This window comes from Mastigoproctus giganteus, chromosome 9, assembly GCF_048544385.1.
Source record: "Mastigoproctus giganteus isolate SK-2022 chromosome 9, ASM4854438v1, whole genome shotgun sequence".
In the NCBI taxonomy this organism is placed as follows: Eukaryota; Metazoa; Arthropoda; class Arachnida; order Uropygi; family Thelyphonidae; genus Mastigoproctus; species Mastigoproctus giganteus.
The window spans coordinates 75,224,967-75,243,746 of NC_143583.1; the positions used below are offsets into that span (position 1 = coordinate 75,224,967).

Sequence of the window (18,780 nt, forward strand, 5' to 3'; positions counted from 1 at the left end):
TGGGTTCCACCACTTCAAGCCTGCAATAAGCAAAGTGGTGGTATTTCACCAGTTGATGAGAGTCATCTGCCACCTAGTACTGCCTGGTAACATAGAGGAGCGGCGTTCCTCCATTTGGTGTGGGCGCCACACCTCGACTCCTGCTTACGTTGGTTAACACCTGGGTGGTCACCCACCATGTACTTGTGCTTGGAGGTTATACCCAGTATTACTAACAGTCCCACCGTCGTGAAGGTGCAAGCAGAGGATTTGGCTGTCACAGACCGTCCGGACTTCGCCGAAATTGGGTCCACTTGACTTGAGTGTCACCCGAATATCAGTTCCATCAGCGTTTTAGACTCCGAGGTAGCAAGTACAGCTTGTCTGGCATATCTGAGAGAATGTCTGTGACAACCTCAAGCTTAGAGACATAAGGTCTCTATGTCTAAGGACATAAGAGAATGCATGTAATATCAAATAAATTTTCCATTGCAATGAGCCTGATCTCATCAGCAACGCATCTAGAGTGTTGTGCATTGATGTGCATGATTGTAAGTTGGAAGGGACAGTCTGGTTCGCTGCCTAGCTACGCAGAGAAAGGCACACGGCCCATCTCTGGTCTCGAGATCGCTTGTACCACTGGTTGTTCATTATGATTACCAAACGATGGCATTACCAAGAGACTTGTGGGCCAGATAGCTGTGTTTAGATAGGTGTGTCTGGGCATATACAACCATATGTGATGTCCATCTGGCCAAACTACAGCATTCTGTAAACATTACGATGATAACTGGCGGGTTGAACTGTGTTCCAGGCGCCGCCGCTACACTGGACAGTTATACGTATACATGCATATATGTTTTCTATAGAGTCTTTGAGTGTTTAATTGCTATTTATAGATTTGTATGAGATGGTTTATAATCAGAAGGAGTTTCCCAGCAGAACTGGATGCTTGTATAAGAAATATGTTTGTATATATGTATAAATAAATAAAAAAATTGAAAATGAAATGTAGATTTCAGAGCCATAGTCTAGATGTGACCGCATTAATGTCAAATGTTATAGTGTGCAACGGTCGGCTCCCCATATCATCGGCCTACAGGGTAGTGGACACTGTTTGTGGTAGGTCCTCTGTCATTGAATTCATTATTATGTTAAATAAGGTAGCACTTAGCACTCAATCTTGTGGGATCCCTTCTTTCTGCATAAAATTTGAAGATAATTGGTTGCGGATTCTAACTTGAAATGAATGGTGAGGTAGAAAGCTTCTGATAAACTATGGCAGATGTCCGCGTAGTCTCAGATCGCAGTGGTTTCTGGGCGAAGACAAATTTTCGCACTGTTCGGAAACCATCCTTTTCCAGTTTAAAATTATATTCCTTTGTGCGTGTCATCCAAGAAAGGGTAAAGATGTTATTAGCATTTCAACCAATTTAAACCTCTATACACTTCAATAAGGTCACAACGCTGATTTCTAGTTTCCAGATGCTGAAATTTAAAAAAAATGGTCCTTCCCGATAAGAGTACTCTTTTGTACCCGTGGCTAATCTTGTTGCTGTTCTCTGCCTCCCTTTTCAGCAGATCAACGTCCTTCCAAAAATGAGGCTTCTGAACCTTATAAGCAGAACACAAGATGTGACCAACCATTGCCTTCTACTGTGTTCCTCCGTTGCTTTCCTGTTTAACCTAACACTAATTCGTTTGTTTGGCGAAATATTTAACAGGTCCTTAATCTTAATTATGCTTCCTCTTCTTTAAAAGTTCTTGGTTGTCCCCCATTTTAACAAAATAGTACATGTAAAATTCCTCGCTACTGTGCCATCAATTCCAAAATTGGTATTTTGATAAATAAGATAAACAAAACACGTCCTTCAGGTGTAAAAATATATATGAAATTAAGATCAGTATACAGAGAAATATTTTCTTTTAAACTACTTTAAGTTTAAACTTTAAACATAATAATATAAATTACTATGCTTAAAGTAATAATGTGCATGTTCTCTGTTTCTGCGTATTTAGGCAAATAGAGTCAGTTTTATATACATAGGTCTCGATTAGTGCCAACATAATTGACGTTATTAATTGTAATTTTGCAATTACAAGGATGTAAGCCCAAAGGTTAAAAATATTTGAATAAGACTTTAATGTTAATGATATTTTTATATGTAAAGAACAATTCATTGCTTGAGTTTATCATATTATCGAGTAATATTGTTAATTATCGATGGTACTGATGGATTATGGTCCTCCAATTTGTTTTGAAATTTTAAAACGAGTATTGTTTTGGTCAGGGTTGCCAATTATTATGTAGAATTTTAGTCCTAAATTTACTGGTATCCGCATAAAGTTCTTTAAGTGAGCTAATCCGAAGTTACATTCTGTTGCTACTTTGCTAAGTTATTGTACTAAGTATTATACATGTTTTAAAACTTAACTGATCTTGTGTCTTCTCAACAGGAATCTAACTATGATGTCCATGACTAGATTGTGGTTGCTGAGCCTTCTAGCGATTCTTCTCTTCCTCTGGAGCTTTACGCGTTCTCCTACAGTATACGAAACCAATGTGCCTGATACACGTGAATGGAGATGGATGTCCCTGCAGAAGAATATTTCCCGTCTACTGAATTCGAAAGAAATCACGCCATTTAGGTCACGTTTTCAATCGTGTAAATATTTTAACCCTTACTTGGTTATTATAGTTTGTTCAAATCCTTCAAATTTTGCTTTGCGCAAATCTATTCGAGTGACATGGGCTCTCTACAACCAAGAATATCAAGATGTACTAGTCTTTTTCCTCCTAGGTAAACCCGAAAGCAACTTTACAGATATGATGGTCACCGAGGAGAGTGTTGTTTACGCCGATATTATACAATGTGATATTTTAGATTCGTACCGAAACTTAACTCTCAAATCCACTTGGTTGCTGAAATGGGTGAATACTACCTGCTTGGACGTGCAATATATCATGAAGGCCGACGACGATGTTTTTGTAAACATTCCTAATCTTCTGAACTACTTAAAAACAACAAACTACCAGGACGTTCTAATAGGAAACAAGCACAGCCAACCGCGCATTATCAGAGATAAAACTTCAAAGTGGTACACACCAGAATTTGTGTTTCCCCATTCGGTGTATCCGGATTATCTGTCCGGCTCAGCATACGTGATACCAGTGAGCGTGATACCAAAATTATACGAAACTGCCTTAAAAACCAAATTCTTTTATTTAGAAGATGTTTTCATAACTGGAATTTGTGCCGAGATCCTTGATGTGAAACTTGTGCATAATCCCAAATTTGCATACACAAAACAGAAATTAGACCCGTGCGTTTTTCGATCGCTCATCACGGCCCATAGAATGTCATCCCGGGATTTGGAAGAAATATGGGATGGATTACATGATCCAAACCTGTCGTGTTCTTCTAAATCATTTTTCCATTGGTGGAGTTAGCAATGTCAGTGACCAACTAAAGAGACTGTAATTTATTAAATATTTTTTTTATATTTTAAGTTGTAAATTGATACTTGTTAAGATAACCAATTACAGCAAAAATTTAAAAATAAAAATTCCAGTAATTAAATGATTTACTTTAGTTCTCAAAAATTACCTAAATTGCTTCTTTGCAGATGTGATTAAGTCCTTTACGTATTATCTGTATATTGAACACTATAACACTATATGGTGTCTTGTTCAATTTATAAAATTAACATATTAAAACTGAACTGTACCTCTTTCTTTTCATTTAATGATGTTGCACATTCAATGTAAATACATTAATTAAAATTTTAAGCGGTTTATCGCATTTAACTTAATATTTAAGCCGGTTTTAATAAACTTAGCAAAGATTTTTCTTTTAATATCTTCCCATCGAATGCTGCGCCATCTCATAATTAAAGATTGAACTAATTGACAATCTGCGCTGGTGTTTTTTAGTCAGCATATGTGCATATTAAATATGACTGATTTACTTTATTACTATTTATTATTTTGTTCTTGTATTTTGTAAAATTTTATAGACGGATAGAATTAATGAATTTAATGTGAATTTTTTGTATCATAAAACTGAGTTTTTGATCATTTTAGAAGAAAATGTCACATGTACTATAAGTACTATTTTTTGAAACAAAAGGGTCTGTTTAGAATAATGAATAAACATGGCTAAAATATTTTTTATATATTAAGATTTGTGTACGAAATCTCTCTTTTTATTTATGAATGAATTGTATGTTGAATTTATAATCTGTGGCTATATTTAGTTTAAGAATAAATACATTTAATGAAACTCTTCCGGTTTCTGCGTGTATTTCACTCTTCAAATTATTCTGAAATTTGAACTACAATTTCACAAAATATAAAGTTCTACATTTCAGAATTATAGACTAACATCTATTATGAGTTAAACGACTGAGCATAAAGGAAGTCTATGATCGCTTTACACGTTGTAAACTTCGCTTCGAAATGTAATTTATGAGGATCTAGTTCCCTTTAAAAGAGGTATGATAGCGGGTTGTCACAAAAGGACTTGTCCATTCTCCAGATAGCAGAGTTAATTGTTGGAAACATTGTACGCCAGTGGAAGATAATTGGACAATTTTACATAATTTGGTTTTGGATAGTTGGTTGATATCGATGAAACCATGAATGCAGTTGTTCTGATATCGTGAACAATTCTTCTTTACTTGCAATGTGGCAATTCTTTGGAGAGGAATCGTATTTGTACTAGCATGATAATGCGCCGTGTCAAAAAGCACGATCAGTATAACACCGATTCGAGGAGAATAAAGTAGAGAACCTGCCATTTCTGGTTCGGAGCTCAGATCTATATCGAATTGACCGCCTTTGATTGTTTTTGATCCTCATTTGAGAAGAAAAACGTTTTTGCAGTCGGAGAAAGAATGCAGTAAGGGTCCAGACTTCGGATACCAAAGACTTGTATAAAGTGTTGCTGAGAAGAGGGATCATTAATGTAATTGCGTCCATAAGGTCCATACTCCACATTAAAAGTACCTTTTTTGTAACCAGATATTTTTATTTAATATTCCAATACATGTCGTATGATAAGTTCATATTATCAATCCAGGAACCTAAAGAAAATTTTCACAAGAATGACTTGTGGGATGGTGAAACATGGGAGCATTATACAAGCTTAGACAGCATGTATAATATCAAATCTGAGGATTCTCATGATGAAGTTACCATGAGTTTCTGATGGAGGGCGAAAGGCCAAGGGGTTGACAAAGGATACTGTGCTTGAACGATTCATTGTTCGAAAACACTTGGAGATCAACTTCCAGTAAATGACCAAAGAAAAGGATTTCGGTTGGGACCGAACACAGTGGAACTGAGTTCTAAACTCACGATAACATGGACATGCGAACCCTCAGATGTGATTTGGAAGTGGGGGGGGGGGGTGCTGATGGTGTTCGTGAATCGTGTATTGGAGGAACCAATTATCGCCAGCACTGAGTATTTTACATTTTGTGGGACAGGGAAATGAATTAGGCTCCGGACGTATTTTTTGGATATGGATTTATCGTTTATATAGGTCAGATGCCTCTTTAAAAGCCAGGCAAAGGGCGTGCGCTCTTTTGCTAGCAGAATTTCATGGTTCCTGATGGAACTTGAAGGTAAGTTTGTGAATATATAGAACTGACAGATCTGGCAGTATTGGCGTGACTGGTGTTGCGAGTTTTTAATGAGAACAACATTTGGGCTGATTTACTGGTTAATTATTAATTCAAATATAGAGTTCGATCTTTGAAGCGAAATAGAAATGTAGAAACAGCTTGTCATCATTGCCATTTTCGGAAGAAAGTGTTTTGCAACGCAGAAAGAAAATTAAATCAGAATAAGGTTATTTTTTACATATAATAAATAGTATAGAAGCAACGTAGAAAGAAAAAAAAAATCAAATATAACTTTATTCTTATTTTAATATATTTTATTATTATTATTTTTTAAATACAGATTTTAAAATCTTAAATTTTAAATATCAGCGGTCTTCCAAATTATTTCAGTTACTGGGATTGAACATAGCGAACTCCCATTTCACTATCGCCACTTCAAACATCAAACAATTTATTTTCATCAGCAAGCAACTCGAATTTCAACTCCTGTGAACATACTACCCAGATCTTTCTTCTTGTTTCACTGCGAAGAAAGTCCGATGTCTTCGCGACTTCTAATTCCAACTATCGTTTTTTTGTGTCCCCTACCAAGAAAAGTTCCTGCAAAAGGTATTTAAATAACTGTGTCGACTCGAGTCATGTGTTGAGGGTGTAATGCACACAGACACTTCAAACAAAGAGCGATGATAAACCGATGTCTGATATTTTTAATACTTGGTCGTACGCCAGAACTCTATCTCACGCATGCCAGAATGAAACTTCAAGCCAGAATTTCTTCTGTGTGTGCAACACGGAAGAGTAAAATAGTCGAGAAGGTCTGGGTTGAAATCCAGTTCCTGACATAAGTTGTCCATTGAGGTACCAGTCAGGATTCAGTCAGCTGTCTCATGCAGACACACGGGTGCCTCCAGAATTCCCCCGGTTTGATACAGATAAACTGGCTTAAGAACACACAGTTTGTGATACTTTGAATTCGGACATATGACTACCAAGACAGAATAATATAAAATCTAGTTAAATAACTATGATCTCGTTTGTGTTCTATGCAATGTTTTTTAATGAAATAAATCCACAATAAACATGACATTTCTGAAGTACCCGCGTGATTTTTTATCACCTCTCGTTATAGCAGACTTTCATTATACATGAGAACCAAGTTTTAGTAGATAGCTGTTATGAAATGATATTCGATTAATATAATTCACTAACAATGGTGTTTCATTTTCACAAGAGATGGCAGCACATTCTACTCGCCATTTTAGAAATTCGAATTTTGTACTCGTATAGTTATAAATTTGATTTTTAAATGAACTTCGATCATGATGATGAAGAACAGAAAGGCTTTGACAAGTTCTGAATGTTTTAGTAATACGAATATATTACGCATGCGGAATCGATATATGTGATTTTTCTTTTACATGGTGGCGAGAGACCTTGGAACACGTTTTGAAAGTTTATTTACTAAATTGATTTTGGGGAGAACGATCAGTGCAATGTTCACCAACCGTACTGCTGACTAGAATGATACAAAAAGAGTAAACTGACTTTGTTCTCCGTGTGTATCAAATATACATGTCAACTGTGGACTATAAATTTACAAAATTTGTTATGAACATGGCTTGCAATAGGCCTAACACTGTAGATATCTTCAAGCTTGTGCTGGAGTTCAACATGTCTTGCACAATCTGCAGACTGCCATCGTGTGGCGCAGGTTTTATATCGAGTAGGTGGCATAAGAGAGGATAGATATCCACGGTCTCAAATTCTCTTATTTTGTAGTTCTTCTTAAAATCTGGACCGTGGGCGAAAAAAATTGGTCGCATTGACGGAAGGTCGTTATCATACCCATGGGCTGCGATGGGTCGAGAAGCTTTAGATTTGTTCTGCAAATAAAAACTCCATTTAAATTTAAAATAATTGAATAATAATAATAAATAATAGTAATAATTATAATTATTACACTTAGATATCAAATACTTCACCGTATTTGCACGAGACTGGAAGGAAACTACTTGTGTCCGCAATGGCGAGATCCCATCAACTGATATGTTTGATGATAAATGCCAGTTCTAAGCACAGGAGCCTTCTATAGTAGCTCTGAGAATTTTACTGGATGAAAAACCTGAGTTTCTAGGACAATGATAGCTTGCATCCTTCTCCTGAGAAGGACGCAAGAAGGACTACGCCACAGTGTGGAAAATGCAAGTAAATTCCTCTCATCTTGCTGGGATTTCAATCCGATCCTTTTCCAAACAGTGCGTTAGGAAAGTTACTCTTCCGCCCACTAAAGCCGAAGTGAATTATAGAGTTCGTTACACTTAGGGAGCTTATTGCTGGATTTTTCCATTAGAATTCTGATCTTGGAACGCATCCATAAGAGAGTTTACAGCTTTCGATATGATATTACTCGTTGGTGTCCAGTAAGATACGAGGTAAAGATGAGACACATCAGTTCAGCGAAAGGAGTTTCCATGAGTTATTTCGTAATGTGTTACCAGTAATAGCTCTGCGCCAAATGTGCATATAAGTAAAAAAGTAATAACATTGAGCTGGCGAGTCAGTGCATCAACACTTAATCCTAAATAAGCCAGGGAGTTATGTGGCATGCTCTCGTGGGTAGCACAGTTGGTGTGATCACCACCCTCCCCACACCAGATGGAAAACACCAGAGTTCGAATCCCGTCAAGAGGAATTTTTATGGGCTTTTTCACAACTTGGCTGAGTAATCGGGCTCAGGAGAGGGTTTCATGGTTTTCTTCACCTGTAAGTCCGGTTTTTCGTCCAGCAAACAACAAACCGACCACAGAACGCAGTAATTTACAGACATAATAAATATGGCACAATATGGTCTAAATTGCTGGTACCTAAAACCTTATATTGCAAAATTACCCATCAACTGATGTTTGTTAAAAATGACAGTTCTATACTGACCTTAACAAATTCAGGTCTCGATACGCCTTTTAAAATTCTCTTAGGTATGCAAGCTAGGGTTGGCTACCTGGAACTCCAAAACGCTGATGGAATTGATATTCAGGTGACATTTGTGAGGCAAGTGGACCGAATTTAGGTGAAGTCCCTTCCTTCCTTGTGGGACAAAAGAATCCTCCGCTTACACCTTATGTAGGCAGAGGATTCTTTTTTCCCACCTGGGATCAGTAACAGTCTCACCTGGATGGTGGACTGTTACTAACCCTGGATATATCCCAGTGTGCAAGTCCTCAAATGCTGCACCTAGTATACCAGTGACCATCCAGGTGTGAAAAACGTAAGCAGTGATCGAGGTGTGGTGTCTACACCACATAGAGGAATGCCATAACCTCTGTATTACCAGGCAACATTGGATGGTAGATAACGCTTATCAACCAGTTCAATACTACCACTTTGCTTACTGGAGGCTCGAATTAGTGAACATGTGTTTAGTCTCCAGAACAAAGCTCCGACAATACTCAACTCTTCCATTATGCAAATATGATTGATATCCTTGAAAGTTATGGTGAGCATCATGGCGAAATCCAATATTCCTTATATTTCGGGGGTATAGCTCTAAAACGGTATTCGCAGACAGGCCGCTAGATTGTCCATCGGGTCGAACCTATTAGTTTGGTTTTAGACTCTTTAGGAGGCATCCGGATCTCTCGCCGCCTCTACTCTGCCAGATGGTTGGTTAGTTGGTTGGTGGTGTAGATGTTTATCGGCATAAGGGCAACTTAGGCTAAAATGTGCCTATTCTGGTATTTGGATAGATGCTGGAGAATTATTTATTTGATTTTAGAAATATTCATATAGTCTGGTTTGTTTAAGATAAGAAAAGAGCTCGTCCAGATTAGCATTGTTTCCCAACAGGTGGGTCAGTGATAAGGGTTCTTGCATTTGCGACAGAGAAAGGAAAGTATGATTTATGATATGAGAATGAATTGAACAGTCTAAGAGAATATGCCGGACTGTAAGTTGTGATGAACAATGCGTGCATATAGGAGGATCATCACCCATGAGCAGAAACAGGTGGGTCAGGTGTGTGTGCCCTATGCGTTGTCTTGCCAGTATTACCTCTTCATGCCTCTTTCGCCTGTAGCTGGAGTTCCATAGTTGTGGTTCACGTTTCATTTCAAACAATTTATTGTTCATATGGGTCTTCCAAATGTTTAATCACTGACCTCTACAGATATGTCGGATATGTGTTAGTAAATCTATATAGGATACTGTTTGGATGTTTCGCTGCCTTGTCTGCTGTTTCGTTACCTACGATGCCAGCATGCCCCGGAATGATTGCTGTTCCGTAAATGATTTAGACCAGACCGTATTTCTTTTACTATGGGATGTGGAGTTGAGAATATATTACTTATTAAAGAGAGCGCATTCATGGAGTCTGTATATATTAAACTACTGGTGTTGAGATGAATATTGATATTCTCAATAGCTAGCTGGATTACATACAGCTCTGCAGTATAACTGCTGCATTCAGTCGGGAGAGATACAGACACTGTGAAGGAGGGAGTGAAGCTATCTCTGCCATAGCACCCCATGCTATGGTAGAGATAGCTCTAAGTATTTTCAAACAGATGGTTCTAAGATAACTTATATGCATGGAAAAACCTAAAAAGTGGATATTGCTGACGAGAGGGATTGGATGAGTTCTTAATTTAAGTTCAGGTTCTGGATGTAATTTGCGTTTTTTACAGAAATGGATCGCAATCGTCTTTTGTTCTGATAGACGATAACCATTTTGTTGTGTCCATGTCTCCAGCTTATTTATGGAAAGTTGTAGCTGTCTCTCAATGGTATTAATGTTTGATGAATGGTATGACATGGCAAGATTCACACAGCATGCATATACATATCTATAGTTCTAGGAATATTCAGTCATGGTATTTAGCCTAATTGCAAAGAGGGTAGCACTAAGTATGGACCCTTGGGGCACCCCTACTTCCTGGATAAAACATTCTGACAGTACATTCTGGTGACGAACTTGAAAGGTTCTGTGCTTAAGATAATTCTGAATGAATTGTGGTAAGTGTCCTCTCAATCCCATGGAATACAACTCTCGAAGAATACCATACCTCCATGTGGTGTCAAAAGCTTTTTCGATGTCTAGACTGACCATCACTAGATGTTGATTTTTAACGTAAGCGTTGCGAATATTGGTTTCAGCTCTTATCATAAGATCCAAGCAGGCTCTGTTTTGGCGGAAACCGTATTGGTTGTAATTTAACAGCATTTTACTTTCAAGGATCCATTTTAGTCTGTTGTATATCATTTTTTCGAGTGTTTTACCGAGACAGCTAGTGAGAGAAATTGCTCGGTAGTTTTGCTGAACTGATTGATCCTTCCCCGGTTTAGGAAAAGCAAGAATTACTGCGTGATGCCATGAGGAAGGATAAACACATTCAAGGAAAATCTGATTATAGAATACTAGTAATAATTTTAAAGATGTGTTATTCAGTTGTTTGAGCATTATGTAATAGATTCCGTCCGGTCCTGCCGCGCTGTTTTTTGCTCATCTGTTTAGAGCTTCTTGGAGTTCAGTTAAGTTGAAGGGCTGATTATAAGAAAGAGGTCGTGTGGTATTAAAATTTATTTTATATTTTACTGCTGAGGTTTTAATTTTCAGGAATGAATTGTCATATGTGGATGCTGCTGATATTTCACTTAAAGTTTCTCCAAGGAAATTGCCTATTTCTTTAAGGGAAGACAGTTCTCGTCCATTTCTAATCAGGATTGGAGCAGTAGTAAATGGAATGTATTTATTATTGAATTGTTGGATTTTTTTCCATATTATCCGACTGCTGGTGTCCTTCGTGATTGTACTGGCAAACTTTATCCAGCAGTATTTTTTTGCTTTTCTTCTTATTTGTCTTGCTCTTGCCTTTTGTTGTTTATATAATATGAGGTCGGCTGTTGTGGGGGACCTACGAAACTGATTCCGGCTTTATTTTTCTCTCTTTTGGCACTATTGCAAACCGCATTCCACCAGTGTTTTGCATATCTGTGTTGGTCTGCAGAGTATTGAGGAATTGTTTCAGAAGCTCCTGCCAGAATATTTGTGGTAACGTGCTCGGTGACTTTGTCTATAGATTGTGTTTTTATAAATTGATCATCAAAGGACACACAGCTTGAGTATTTTGCCCAATTTGCTTTTGAGAACTTCCATTTTATTCTGTGGTCGGGACATTGGGATTGTTTTTTTTTTTTTTTTTTTGCATATAATTGGAAGATGATCGCTGTTGTGCGGATCTTCTAAGATTGACCACTCCATACTGGGGAACAGTATGGGAGAGCAGATGGACAAGTCAATTGCTGAGGTGGATCCTGTGGGAAGATGAATATAAGTGTGATGGCCAGTATTTAATAAGCTTAACTGCTGTTGGTTCAGTAAGGTCTCAATCAGATGTCCTCTTTGATCCATGCGGGAAGATCCCCACAATGGGTGATGCCCATTGAAGTCACCGAGGAGACAGAAGGGTGCTGCCACTTGAACTATAAGGCCTTCTAGTTCTTTTAGTGTGACGGGACTGTTTGGCGGAAGGTATGTTGAAACTAGCGTTAGCGTTATTCCAAGAGTCACACGCACAGTAACAGCTTCCCAGTCCGTCTGTAGAGAGATAATTCGAGAGGGAATTTTAGAGTTTACTAAGATCTCCACCCCCTCCATGTGCGGATCTTGCAGTATTCCTGTCTTTTCTATACATTATTGTTGTTGTTGTTATTTGGTTTTTAGGAGCATTAGCAACTAAGGCGATATGCGGTGATCATTCCCTGACCTTTCCGCATCCTCCGTATTTGGTCTATACATCGTGAAGTTTTTGATTGAGAGAGTTACTTGCGGCGTTAAATTGGTTTCTTGTAAACAAACTATCATCGGATTATATCTATTAATCAGGTCATGTAAGTCGTCTGTATTGGCACGGATGCTGCTACAATTCTACTGAAGTATGTGTTGCATTACACGGTTTTTGGAGTCGTGTTTTGATCTGTCTGTTTTTTTTTTTAGAAGTTTGTTTGTATCGTTCAGTTTTATGTCTATCTTTTTTGGGGAATGCCGGTTGCTCTGTATCCATATCTTCTCCTTCTGCATGAAGATATAATATAGTTTCACCTGTTTCAACTTTATTATCAACATCCATATGTACGGGAGATTTTTTCTTGGTCTGGATATGATCCGTTGGTGCAGGTTTGTCTGCTTTTTTTGTAATTGCTTTCTTGTTCTTGTAGACTTTGTTTGGCAGGTTGCGGTTTAGCATTAAGCAGGGATCCGGCCCAATCGGCAATTGAAGTGTTTGGAGGGACTGAGATGTCAGTCTGAGTAGCAATATAAACATTCTGTTGAGCTGCTTGTGCATATGTGCGTTTCGGCATAAACTGCATGATGTGCTTTTTGGCTTCCTGGTATGTTACCTTGTTTTCTGTTTTGTATTTTTGTATATTTTTTTCGACATTTCACAATTTTTTGAATATGCCGGATGATTACCTTTGCAATTGGGGCAAGTGAAGGTGGTTACAGTACAGTCAGCATGGGTGTGTTCTATTGAACCACAATTTAGGCATATCATAGTGCCACGGAATGCTACCTTGCACTTATAACACCTGATGGGATTCGGTATATATGGACGTATGGCGCAATTTAGATACCCTGCTTTAATTGTTGTTCGTAAATTTGGGGTACTGTGTAGGTTCCGTGTAGGCATTAATTCCCCATCTTTCTTGATTAATATTCTCTTTGTTTGTATGACTCTTTGATCAGCCCATTCTTGCACAATTGCTTTCTCTGAGATGTTAATGAGGTCCACTCTGCTATAACTCCTTTGGAGGTATTCAGAGTGGCATGTGGTGTAATGATCACTGGTATTCCACCAAAGGTGGTCAGTTTCATTAATCTTTTTAATGATTTCGTTTTATTGTTTCTACCAGCAGATCTCTAGACTGTAGACGTTTTACCATCTTTGGTGTTCATGCAGCATTTTCCAAGCATTTCTGAATTAGAAATGGGGATAATTTGCTCACAGGATAGTCCGACAGTGAATGTACTAGGAGAAAGGCTGGGTGGTCTTGTTGACATGGATCTTTTTTTTTTTTGCCTTTTATTTTGATAATGGTCACGATGAGGTTGGTCCGTATCGGTAGGTGATCTCAATGGATCAAGTGGAGGAAAAGTTTTTTTCTCCATTTTATACTCCTTTTGCCCCTGAGGGTTGATTTTACCATTCAGGTAAAATCAACCTTGCCTTGCCACGGGGAAGAAGGAATAATGCCACGAGTGGCCAAGCGTTTGTTCGGTTAGTTGGATTAGTAACTCTAATAAGAATAAAAGGAAAGTTGTGTTTTCTTTCCTGACTTTACTTACTACTTGTAAGATGAAGCCTACAATGATTTTTGAAAGAACTTAAGAGAAACTAACTGGAAACTTAAACAGAAGAGTGATTCCTTTAAAGGAGAACGCTTTAGATCGCTTTACAGAGCTCTGAAATCGCTTGACCACGAAAACGCTTGGCACACGGGGCCCTGCCAGATGGTGACCGGCAGAAGTCAGAGTAGTGTGTATCGGGGGGGGGGGGGGCATTTTCGAGGCCATATTATGTCAAGGAGCTGGGTATATGCTTTTCATGTGTACGCCATATCCAAAAATTTCATTAATTTAAACAACATATCCCTCCTATACTTTTACTTTACTGCTGAATACAACGTTTTCAGTCAAACTGAAAAAACAAACTTATCTGGGAAAAGATATAAAATTTATTGGTTCATTCAACCTCCTCATATCAGTTTTCCTAATTATTCACTGTATGATTCCTTTCGCTTCAAATATGAACTTGTCTGCTTTGATATTCCCTTTTGTCAGAGACTTAGTGATTTGGAATCTCCTCTTTTCGATCTATCTGGCCTAAAATCTCTCTACCCCATTCGGTAAAATTCATCTGTTGCCTCTAATGATCTCCCAATTCCACTAACCACTCGGAATACTTTGATTTTCTTTCTTTGAAATTCAGCTTTCACCGGTTGTTCTTTCCTAATAGTGACGTAAATTTTCCTTTGCGATTTTAACGATCACAACTCCGGTTGTCTGCAATTTTCTAGTCATGCGGATCCAGCTGGTCGAGAAGCTGAGGCTTTTGCAATTAAAAATGCCAGCAAGTCCTAATCAAGCCAACATAGTTAATCATTTTCTCACGAACAACCCTTTCAAGTTGTTACACTGTTTATGGTTGCAGAAGATCCTATATATGATCCCGAATTCAAGCCTTTTATGTAAACTGGCAAGAAGTCAGAATGTTCAACTCGGTAGGATGAATAGAGCTGAAGATAGACAGAGTACCAGACTTTAAGGGAAAAGTCGCATGCCAGAACTTGAGCATACCAGGGTGGAAAGCAGTTGCTTTGGTGATTGCGCAAACTTTTCTACTGATATTAAGCTCTGAATAACTCTTGAACACGAATACCGAAAGGACGAATAGCAGTCTGACGGGCGTTGTACAAATTTTCCCATCGTGGCTCAAAAATGGTATGCCGGTATAGGATGGTCTGTTAGGGATTTCGGTTTTAAAGCATACTTTAGAGACAACTACTTACATCGAAGAAATAATAGTGGTTCATTTGTTCAATGCATGCAAGGGCTCCACGACCGGCTATTTGCGAGCGTCCATATTTCTGGCACTTAAAGCACATTAAACGATTAGGATCATATGAACGTACCGAACGATTAACATAGCTAGCTTTGATCTCATTAGGAGAAGTTGGTGAATTAAATGTCTCTCTGCAACGCAATAAATGCGCTGTAGAGAGAGTTCTTGATCTTTTAGTTCCTGAACTATTTCTTCAGAAATATTTAATAAATCCCATTCAGTGATCACTCCCTTGGACTAATTGAGTATGCTATGTAGGGTGACTTAAATTGGAAATGTGCTTAAAGACGTGAACCGTAATAATAGCTCAAAGTGTCTACAATTTCTCTGCTACTTGACAAAGAGGAATGCAAATTGCAGCCTCTGAAGACTAGACACCTGCGATGAAATCTGATTGAGGAGTTAAAGGCCTTGAATGGTTGGAATAAGCTCTTTGTTAATGGTATTCTTTCTCTTGCTCAGGCTATCCACAAGAAGGAGCATAAATTCAAATTAAAGAAGAATGGTTACAGGATAGATGCGCGGAAGCTTGCATTCATCCAGCAGATGATTGTTGTCGAAAACTTGTTGTGGAATTGGGTAGTTTGAATAAATTCAAAGAAGAACTATACAAATTCTTGTAGTAGATGGACGGATGATGTGAGTAAGTTTTTTTGTTTTTTGGTTGATGCTCTACAAACTTTCTTTCTTGCATCATTTTCTGCTACTGATAGTAATTCTAATACTACCATGGAATAACGTCTGGACATCTAGGGCGGTTTCCTTATAACTTACATCCGGCTTCTAGATTCCATTCAAAAGAAGGCAATTAGGTTAATTAATGACCCTTCTCTTACAAAGTATCTCTCTCTCCACACTCATAGACGTTCTGTTTCTGCTGCATGCCTTTCCTACAGGTACTTCCGTGGGCACTGTTCTTCTGAATTGGCTTCTATAATTCTCTCTTCTCTCCTCCCTTTTCTTTCTCTTCCAAATCAATTCGAACATGTCCCGTAATCAGTCAACATCCTTTCCCCGTCAAACTTCAAATTCACACAATTACTTTTTCTTCTTTCTTAATCCTTCAACGTCCGAGGTTTTTTTGGAGGTGGGGACAACCTCCCTTCGCACGTATTTCCGGAATATTACAATCAACAGAAATTGAAGTCTGATATCAACAGATATCTGCTTTCATCTTCTCCACGTTCCACCCACGCACGGTACTAAGTACTATAAGTTCCAGTACCTTTCGTGTTTGGGGTTTTCATAAAACAAAATTTAGCCGATTTCTGGGGAGGAATAGAGTTACCCCCTGAATTACTCCTGGTTTACCAGGCTACACAACATGCAATTTGGTCCGCGAATCCACATTCATTTGGACCGTCTCTAGACGTTCTGTCTCTTTAGATTTGAAGCCTGCAAACGTATTTGAAAATGCGGTCTCACAATCGTTTTATAGATAATAATAACATTTAATATTTAACTGATTAACATTTAACATGTGATTTAAATGATTTTATAGTAATTTTTTTATATTTTTTTGAAAGAACACACTGGAATTTTTGCCTACTTCACTAATCATAAAGTCTTAACATTGGGTTACACCAATTTAACAAAGTAACGTGCATGACATGAAATGTCTTAGAAATTAAATGAAAAATGAAGGACACTTTTGCAGCACATGAGAATTTCTTTTTATGTGATAAGATGCTTAGAGGCCTGAAGACGGGGTTCGACAGAACCTTGAAACGTAACCATCCTGTATAAGTGTAGATTAAAATAGTAACACGCACTACTCGTTTTAAACAGCAACCAGTTTGAGAAGAATTATTAGACATGTGTAGAAATGTTATTCATATGGAATTTCAAACTGGGAGAAAACTTATTTGATTTTGTCAGTTTCTTTGCTTAAATACTTGAAAAAAAAAAGTCGCAAACAGTCAGAGGAACCAAGAAAAAAAAGACATTCGATGTAGTTATCTTTATATTTTTATAAAGAGGGGAGAAAAGAACATAATTTATAGGATAACACGATAAGGATAATAAAAATCCGGGATGGTCACTTGGGATCAAAATGATATTCTTGTAGTCTCTACGAGATACAGACTACAAGAATATCGCCATGTATATGTATATTGAAATCCCACAGTTAAGTCTGTAGTCAAGTGGTTAATACACTCAATTTCGGTCAATGCATTTACCAAAGATGAAGTTTGAATATAGTATGGTTGAGCATCTTTAGGTCCAACTATAAAATAACTTAAAAATTGAAATAGGCAATGAATTCAGTTACTTACAAAATATATAGAGTAGCCTTCATCTGGAATCGCAACAATTGGAGGAATTCTTCTGTGTTTTCTGTAGTGGAAACGTTCAGGGATGTTGTCCTTCTGGTACACGGTCATGTTAGGATGAGCGTTACGAAGTTTTTCAAACACGTATGTAGTATTTTTAGGGAAGATGCCTGTTGTGGTACCTTTATCAGTAATCCTTTCTAAATCATCCCAGTTGATGAACTTATCTAAGTAGATTGTGTAGGTGTCATCCAGCGAAACATTGGTCATACCATGGTCGCTAAGCACTATGATATCGATAGAATCAAAAAGGTTTTTCTCCTGAAGTTTTTTTATCACAGATTCCAGGACTTGGTCAACATTTAGTACTGAATTACGAACCGCCTCACTGTCGACACCATTTTTATGTCCAATTTTGTCTGGCTCGTTAAAGTACCCCAATGCTATATCCACCTTTTCGTCAGCAAGCCAGGAAACTAGCTGGTCTACTCGAGTTTCAAATTTGATCTTCGGCCTATAAGGCATAAAGTAATTAGCTGTCACGTTGTTAAATTTCACTGTACCTCCAACCCACATGTAAACCGCTGACTTCAGTCCTTGTAACGTGGCTGTGATCCAGATTGGTTGTCCTCCATCCCACCACTTTGGGTCATTTGTGTTTCTATTAAATGTTTCGTTAAATACAGGATCATACATCGTGTTTCCAACGACACCATGGTTTTCAGCGTATAGTCCTGTAAAAAGAAAATGTTAATATCCTGAATGACTGCAGAAGTATTGCAGTAAATTATGAAATGCGGTATGGCGATCAACATGCTTCAATTTGTTTATTTTTATCAAAAAATAAAGGAACTACTTTTCAAAATTCAGTTATTCCTTGCTCTTAATCAAGATGACTTACTGTCGATGCAAGACACGCGCATAAAATAAGAGAAAATAAGCAGAGACGTAAAAAGCAAAGACTATACACTTACCTGTAACGATAGTGTAGTGACCTGGAAAGGTGTTTGTCGGGAAAACTGTTTTCACACCAAAGGGCGCATGCACACCTGAAGACGATAAATTAATGAAGTTCGGTGGAGAAATTTTATTGATGTAATCCCATCGAAATCCATCAAAAGAGAGAACTAGAATCTGTCGACGTCCTGCTGCGTGATGGAGAACACACAACATTGATAGAAATACTGAAAATGGCAACGAAGAACGCAGTATTTGCATTGCACTTAAAAATAATAAACACCACTTGCTAGAGAATGCGGAACTCTGATGTACTCAGACACTTTTTG

The 18,780-nt window shown here is 37.9% G+C and overlaps 1 protein-coding gene and 1 pseudogene across 5 annotated transcripts in view; one reads left to right on the plus strand and one right to left on the minus strand.

Annotated features, from left to right (window-relative positions):
- Nucleotides 1-3,446, plus strand: part of LOC150080459 (beta-1,3-galactosyltransferase 1-like) — a 55,266-nt gene extending 51,820 nt beyond the window's left edge. For all 4 annotated transcript variants that reach the window (XM_090381193.1, XM_090381194.1, XM_090381192.1 and 1 more), the window contains exon 3: nucleotides 2,437-3,446. In XM_090381193.1, coding sequence (XP_090237319.1) covers nucleotides 2,447-3,430 — 984 coding nt within the window. In that variant the 5' untranslated portion in view covers nucleotides 2,437-2,446 and the 3' untranslated portion in view covers nucleotides 3,431-3,446. The remainder of the gene's footprint in view (nucleotides 1-2,436) is intronic.
- Nucleotides 3,447-7,193: 3,747 nt separating this feature from the next.
- On the minus strand, nucleotides 7,194-18,680 carry LOC150080461 (ectonucleotide pyrophosphatase/phosphodiesterase family member 5 pseudogene; annotated as a pseudogene). The gene is made up of 3 exons (XR_016547355.1): nucleotides 18,469-18,680; nucleotides 17,498-18,228; nucleotides 7,194-7,490 (listed from the first exon to the last, which is right to left on the minus strand). The product of XR_016547355.1 is annotated as an ectonucleotide pyrophosphatase/phosphodiesterase family member 5 pseudogene (transcript).
- Between the last annotated feature and the right edge of the window lie 100 nt (nucleotides 18,681-18,780).